Source organism: Dermochelys coriacea, chromosome 7 (assembly GCF_009764565.3).
Source record: "Dermochelys coriacea isolate rDerCor1 chromosome 7, rDerCor1.pri.v4, whole genome shotgun sequence".
NCBI lineage: Eukaryota > Metazoa > Chordata > Testudines > Dermochelyidae > Dermochelys > Dermochelys coriacea.
This window is the reverse complement of record NC_050074.1, coordinates 68,970,743-68,978,349: the sequence shown is the minus strand read 5'-3', so window position 1 is coordinate 68,978,349 and position 7,607 is coordinate 68,970,743. Positions and strand designations below refer to the sequence as shown.

At 41.6% G+C, this 7,607-nt stretch overlaps 1 protein-coding gene across 1 annotated transcript; it reads right to left on the bottom strand.

Annotated features, from left to right (window-relative positions):
* Positions 1-2,975: 2,975 nt before the first annotated feature.
* LOC119858327 (mannose-binding protein-like) lies at positions 2,976-6,748 on the bottom strand. The gene is made up of 4 exons (XM_038408682.1): positions 6,553-6,748; positions 5,833-5,940; positions 4,615-4,698; positions 2,976-3,349 (listed from the first exon to the last, which is right to left on the bottom strand). Exons 1-4 carry the CDS (start codon positions 6,746-6,748, stop codon positions 2,976-2,978), a joined length of 762 nt encoding a protein of 253 aa, XP_038264610.1.
* Positions 6,749-7,607: the final 859 nt, after the last annotated feature.

Genomic DNA, 7,607 nt, shown 5'->3' with positions numbered 1-7,607 from the left:
AGGCCCTACAGCTTGATTTTATGAGCTGGTGAGCACCCCAGTGATTTTAGTTCAAATTACAGGTGTTTGGCACCTTGGAGAATCAGGACCTAAATCTGGCAGTGTTTGCAGGATTGGCGTTTACTCTTGGAAAGGGAAAGGAATGTGTTAGGTTCCATATGAATGTCTTCATAGTAGTGAATGGTGCTAGTGATTTTCAGTGTCAGTTGCCAGTCTAACAATGTATCTTAGACAACTGTGATTTCAGAACCGTTGTACATTAAGTTCTGTTAAGAGATAAGAATAGCATTTTGCGCTGTCTGGGGCTGTCTTGCCCCTTAGTCAGCAGGAGATGCTCAGTGTCCTCTTGCAGCCTTCTTCTGCTGGTAGTGCAGTTCGCTCTCTGGCCAAACTAAAGAGTACTCCTCCCAGGGTATAAAAGTCCAAACAGAAAACCGCACCCGTCAAACACAGTGCTGGGCTTCAGAAAGAGTCCTTTCCATTTTGGTTGTGGGGGTGCCCATTCAGCGCTTTCAGGAGGCACCACTGATATGTAGGAGAGTTCTCCATCTAACTACATGCCATGTCCCCAACACCCCAACTAATGAAGCAGTCATCTGCTTCAGCTTCAAACATCCACTTCATTCTTCCTACACAGGTTGTCTTGTCTGCTTCTAAGACAAATAAAGTAAAGAAAAACATAACAGCCATAGCTGTGACACTCAGTCCAATGGTACCATCCTCTGACAGGACTGCAATAGTGCTCATTCCAGCCCCCTGTTGTCTCTCAGTCCTGAAACCTGCTCAGCTCTGATGTCTCCTTAGGCTGGGGAGAGGAAGAACTGGACAGTTCCTGCTTTTTCCTGGTCAAGACCAAAAGTTGGTTGGTCTTCATGCCCAGATGGAAACTCTTTCCTTAATTACCAAACCCAGCAAGTTTGATAGGATGTGACAAAGTCTATGCTTGGCTCCCTTTGCAGGGAATTAACCTCTTTTCTGTCTAATCCAGCAAGAGTTGTGGTCACCTCATCACAGTGCATGTTGGTATGCAGAGGGCCAGCAATAGCCTCTGAGTCACTTAAATCACACTTAGGCCAATTTTGAGAGATTATGAGGGAGTCAAGCCCTGGGATGTAATGTAACAACATTGAGAGTCTCCTGCCTTCTGCTGCATTCAAATGGTGAGCTGCATTCTCTGTATGTCAAATGAGATTATCAAAAAAGCATCTTCCTCTTGGATTGTAATTTTGATTACACATAGGACACATGTAAATGTATTTTAATGTTATATTCTTCTTTTGACCAGATACAGGGCTTAAGATCTATCTTATAGCATGTTGCAGTTTTCGCTAGCTGCATGGAAAACTATGAAAATGGCTAATACTCCAGGAATACTCTGCATGTTAATGATTTTTTGTTATGGAGCATAAGGATCCATAAGACATAATAGCATTCAAGCTTCTACGCGATAATTATTTCAGTTAATTTTAGTACTAGAGTAAACGCACATTAGGAGCCGTGTCATCACTTGAGGCTGAAATCACATAGGACCATGAACATTATGCACTGTCAGTTATTTACATACAAAAAGGGACAAGAATGTACCAATAGCATGGTGTAGTAAGAGTGCTCCAAGCTTGCATCTTAACTCTAAGCTGAGAACTGTGATTGTTCCTAAAGAGAACAACTATGGGATGCTGGTTCATTATCAAATGCTTTCCTCATGCTTAGTTACACAGGAATCTGGAAGAAGGTACATCAACCAGCCATAGAGCACCAAATGAACGCATTAGCATTAGCGCTATTACATTCAATGCAACTTAATTCCTAATGAATGAACAATTACCTTTAAGTTTTCATCGGGGAATTCTAGGCTGAATCTCCTTTTGGCAAGGAGAAAACAACTGTCAAGATGCTCTGTTTTTGGTTACTGAGTAACCAAACTGACTGAGGTAACTGAGTTCCCTCTTTAAGGGAACGTCCTGTGTGCACAAAGCAGTTCAGAACAAACTGTGATTGTTTCTAGGTTGTGGGGGGACAGAAGAGGCCTTCCTCCATGACCACAAAGCAAGCAATACTGCATAGCCAGTCCCTAGAAATTTGAACAGCTGCTTTGGTACATGGTCATCTGTATCAGTAACCATCGACAAAAACAGAAGCACTTCTTCCAGTGCACGGTACCCAGAGGATGACAATACTTCAGGTTAGTACAGAAGCATGAGAGAGAATAAATAACTATATGGGGTTCGTCCCTAGATGGCATATTATTTGAACAAAAAAAATGATGACACCTATTCAACAACATTACTATCTTTTGAATATACTTCCCTCACCCCAGACACTGGAAATGTTATCACCTTTGCAGCCCTTTGTCATCCATTTGCGATCTGCAGCTCTGGATCTCTTACACTCTATATAGCCTTGTGATTAGACTAGATATAAAACTTCCTGATCCTCAAATTAAACTCTGGGGCCTTTAGTCCATTAGTAGATCTGGGTGAATTCTAGCAAATAGATTTTTTTGTCGAAAATGTCAGTGATCCAAAACTATTTGAGAATTTGGATCAAATTTGACAAATAGTAAAAATATGATTTTTTTAAAAGTTGAAACATTTTCATTTTGACCATGTCGAAACGTTTTGTTTTGACATTTTTTCAAAACGGCATTTCAAATTCAAATCCGAGCAATTGAAAAGTACCTGAAAACAATCAAATCCAAATGAATAATTAAAAGAAAAATTATTGCGAGTTCACCAAAACATTCCAGTCAATGTTAAATGAAATTTTTTCAAGTTTTACAATGAGATGGAAAATTTTTTAAAAATAATTGGTGTCAGTTTGAATTTAACTCTTCCCCCAGCCTAATTTTTTCAGTTTGGTCACTGAACTGAAAAAGCCATTATTTATTCAGCTCTACCCAGTAAGTCAATTGGAGCATTTCCATTGCTTTAAATGGACTTTGGAATATGACAGAACTAACGTATCATGGGAAAAGATTAAAATTCACAAATAATTGATACTTCTGAATTTGAACAATCCAGGTCATTCCACTTTCCATTGTCCTGGATTACAACACAGTCTTCGTTCTTGTTATTGTTTGGTTCTCCTCTGTTCCAGTTTGTGTAAGTTACAGGTACTCCATTCAGATACACAAATTTACCTTCAATTTGCACATCAGACATCCCTAAATATGCTTCTTCTGAAGCCTTCAATATTTCTCGCAAGGCTGTGTTCTCAGCCTGATTGTGTGGACAGGCAAGTGCACCTCCAGCTTTTGCGCACAGAGATTTTCCATTTTCAAAAGAATCTTTTCTGCCCGTTGATATAAATGTTTTCTTACCAACACTCTTGACCCACTGCAAAGAAAAAACTAGAAACAAAAGAGATCATTAAATGAAAATTGTACATGTGTTATGGGGGAAGTTAACCTCTCTGTGAAAATTTATCCACAAAACACTAGGCACATGAATTGCACTTTGTAAGTAACAAATGACACTTATATAAATAATGTGACTTCTGCCGTTACTGATGAAACTCTGCTAGGAGCAACTATTTGGAAACAGAAGAGCAGCTAGCTGGTTTCTTGAATGATTTCCAGGACCAATATGAATGGAGATTTTTTGACTGAAAAACCATGTTAAAAAATTGTATTACAGAGAAAGGGAGATGAATACACAGTAGCATTTTCCACTGTTGCACTAAAATGGGGGAAAATTCACCTCAGGCATATATGGTAGAAGAGCTAGAGAAGACAGGAAACTTATACTTTATTTACTGTGTCATCTAAGCCTACTTAGAGCAGATGAAGACAACCCACTCTAAGCAACCAGCTGGGCCCTTTCACCCTGGACATCCCTGTGACAATGATGTCTAGGACCCTCTTCATTAGAGCTCTCATCACTGCCACCACCAGTGGAGCTGAGCCAGTAGTGGTGCAGTGGTGGTAAATTTTTAGACAGACATTAGCATAGAGTCTGCAGAAGAGAAGAATGAGGGGGGATTTGATAGCTGCTTTCAACTACCTGAAAGGGGGTTTCAAAGAGGATGGCTCTAGACTGTTCTCAATGGTAGCAGATGACAGAACGAGGAGTAATGGTCTCAAGTTGCAATGGGGGAGGTTTAGATTGGATATTAGGAAAAACTTTTTCACTAAGAGGGTGGTGAAACACTGGAATGCGTTACCTAGGGAGGTGGTAGAATCTCCTTCCTTAGAGGTTTTTAAGGTCAGGCTTGACAAAGCCCTGGCTGGGATGATTTAACTGGGACTTGGTCCTGCTTTGAGCAGGGGGTTGGACTAGATGACCTTCTGGGGTCCCTTCCAACCCTGATATTCTATGATTCTATGATTCTATGATAGAGAAGACTCTTGGGAGATCGCCTGTGTGGGCATTTGTTCATGTAACAAAGCCCTTGCACAATAACTGGCATGACTTAGTGATAACTGGATGCTGGCATGGCTGGCACTGGAAGGAATCTATCTGTCGAGGCAGGCTAGGATTGAAGACCATTTGTTAGGAGCAGTGTGTGGGAGAAGGCAGTACAGTGTTTAAGCTGCTATTATCACCCCTTTACTTGCAAAGATTTTCTCTTCCCCTCCCTCCACCCCAAAAATAAAATAATGTAAACATATCTCACAATTTTGGTGTCTGCTAACGTCAGCTTGAAGAGTCTTGATGTTCTTTTCCAAAGCAGCGACTTGTCTTTGAAGAGCATCAAATGCTAAGAAAAACAGTTGGGGAGTCATGTAATAAATCATTTAAAAATTACCATAGAATCATTGCCTTTGGACTGGCCAGTTGCCTAGCTGCTATGGGATGGGTGGGCTGCATGATGCCCTAATCAGGGGTGGTCAGCTCCCAAAATAGTCACAACATGATTGTAGGTGGGTGATTGGTTCACTAGCAGTTTTGCAATTAAACCACAAAAAGAACAAAAAACAAAAACAATCCCCCACATTTTGTGAAAAATGTTCTATTTTGATTTTGAGATTTAACATCTTTAATGAAATTGAAGAAAAATTTGAAACAAAAAATAATTTTGAATTAAAAAACCTGAATTTTCATTTAAAAAGTGTCAAAACAAAACATTTCAGACTTTTTCAGAATTTGTTTGTTTTCCCCAACCAAAATAATTGAGTGAAATTGACACAGATTTGCAAAATGTTTTGATTGATCCAAATCAGCATTTTTTATTGAAAAAAAATTTTGAATGAAAAATTTCACCCTGCTCTAAAAAATGACATCTTTGCTTTCTTCACTGGGAACTCAAATGTCATTTCAAACTGGGTACTGGTACACACACACACTAATCAGATGGGGATCTTCTCTCTGTCAATGATCACCACTTCCACTTACTCAGAATCAGTCATCAGTGTGTGGGATATCTCTAGGGATAATTTTTTTTCTAGTTAGAATGTTTTTTTTAAAGTGTATTTCTACAGAGTAACAAATGTGTTCCACACAAAGATTGAAAGCAAAGAGAAAATATGAATGGGAAGAGGAGCAAAAGGGAAAAAAAATCAGTTATCTTAAAAGAGGAGGAGATAAAAATAACACATCCCCTAATATTTCCTCTGTAGGCAAAGGTGAGTCATGTGAACACGTTTCACGGAATATTTCCATATTGCTTGAGTTTTTCAATAAGAGCTACAAGCAGGGGTGAAAGTAACAGTAGTTGTGCCATGTCGATTACCATTCATTCTCCCCAAAGCTTTGGGAGAGCATGCCCTCCTCTTCACCCCCAAATAGTGATAAAAATAGAGGACATTGCCGTGAGCCTACCAAATTTCTCCATGCAAAACGTGACAACAGATATTGACCAGAATACCCGAGTCAGAGAAAGTCAATTTCTTACTTGCACTTTCTCCCTTTTGTCCTTTCTCGCCTTGTGGTCCTTGACCTCCTTTTGCTCCCTGAGGTCCTGCCTTTCCAGGGAAACCCTGCAAACCCCTCAGTCCGGCTCCTAGTGTTTAATTAAAAAGAAATCAGTTAGCAAAAAAATATGTTGATGAAAAATTCCCAATCAGCTCCACTGGGATATTCAAAATTGGACTGGACAAAGCATTCAATAATTCACTTTAGGAAACAAACCTGCTGTTTGTTACATTTGCTAAAAATGAGCTCTAATTTCTGTGATTCTGTGAGTATAACTGTTAATCAACTATTCTTCTTATAAATCACATATACATGGAATAGCATTGTAAATGTATTACAGTGCTTTGTAAACATGGGCCCTGCTCCTGAAAACTGCTCTGTGCAAGCAGATCCCCACATCTCTAGAGGCCTCGTAGAAGTTAATAAGGCTCTGACTTTGCACAAGGACCTGCCTGCATGGAACAGCCTGCAGGGTTTGTGTCAAAGCTAGAGGGGAAAGTAAAATTGATGCATGGTTTTTCTCATGATGGGGAGCATACTTAAAAGCAGCCAGAGGAGAGAAAGAGAACATTTAAAGTTGCAAGAGAGAGACAGAATCAGAGAAGGAGCCAGAGAAGGCAGAAGACAAAGGATGATAATGCCCAGGGGACTGATAGACAGGTCACAGATATAATCTTGGTAAATGATTATAGCACTGTACCTTGGTCTCCCTTTTCTCCTTTGGGACCCTCTTTCCCATCTCTTCCATCTCTGCCTGGTAAACCAGGCGCAGGAGCACAACATTGAATGACTGGGCATGCATTCATGTACTCTTCTTGTTTATTTATATCCCCACCTGATGCCATCATCAAGGCCACGGCCAGCACCAGAGCTTTGAAAGGCTGATGGAGATGCATTGTCAAGCCTATAGATCTGTGACTAATAAAAAGAGAATAATCACATAAGCATCTGTAAGTAGGTTGCTCTTTCATCACTGTGTAGGAGATACACCTCTGAGGTCAAGATTCTTAGGACCTGGTTCTCATTTGCACTAAGGCCCCTTTATACCATGTTAACAGTGTAAAAGAGCCTTAAAAAGAGTGATGGCAGGATAGTAGTGAGGGGAGATTTCTGAGAGCTATTTGGGCCTTGTTGATTCATACTGTGAGCGGTGACTGGGATAGGGGATGATTTGGAAGTTCTGTTCAAAGAAGCCCAATAAGAGCTACAAGCAGGGGTGAAAGTAACTCGGAAGGGGCGGGGCCTCGGGTGGAGGGGGCGGGGCTGGGGGGGTCAGCATCCCCCAGCCAGCCCTTCCAGGCCACCTGGCCCGCCCACCCGGGGCTCCAGTACTGATTTAAATGACCGGGGACTCCGGTCGCTGCCATAATAGCAGCAGTGGCGGCTGGAGCCCTGGGTCTTTTTAAATTGCCGGCCTTGGGGCAGCTCCTCCATTTCTCCCCCCACTGTTGGCAACTGGGGGGGGGAAGCAAAAGGGACAATGATTTTAAAACACTGCTGCAGCAGCACTTTAAGCAGGGCCCTTTGCCGCAGCAACGCTTTAACGTCCCTGCCCCTTTTGCCCCCTCCCCCATCGGCGGCCCTGCGGATATGGACCCTACCGACAGGGCCACCAACAGGAGGGAGGGAGGGCAGGGATATTAAAGTGCTGCCATGCTGTGTTTTGTGGGCTGCGTATGGGCTGGTATCAGCTTCTTACCGGTATGTCATGCTGGCCCGCTCACTCATACCTGCTCACTTTCACCCTGGCTACAA

What these genes read in the sequence shown, in the direction of transcription:
- LOC119858327 (XM_038408682.1), bottom strand. Translation starts at nt 6,748, where the DNA reads ATGCATCTCCATCAGCCTTTCAAAGCTCTGGTGCTGGCCGTGGCCTTG. An exon ending in ACAAAAGGGAGAAAGTGCAA is followed by an intron (nt 4,699 to 5,832) that starts GTAAGAAATTGA and finishes TGTTTTTCTTAG; the next exon opens with CATTTGATGCTCTTCAAAGA. An exon ending in CGTTAGCAGACACCAAAATT is followed by an intron (nt 3,350 to 4,614) that starts GTGAGATATGTT and finishes TTTTGTTTCTAG; the next exon opens with TTTTTTCTTTGCAGTGGGTC.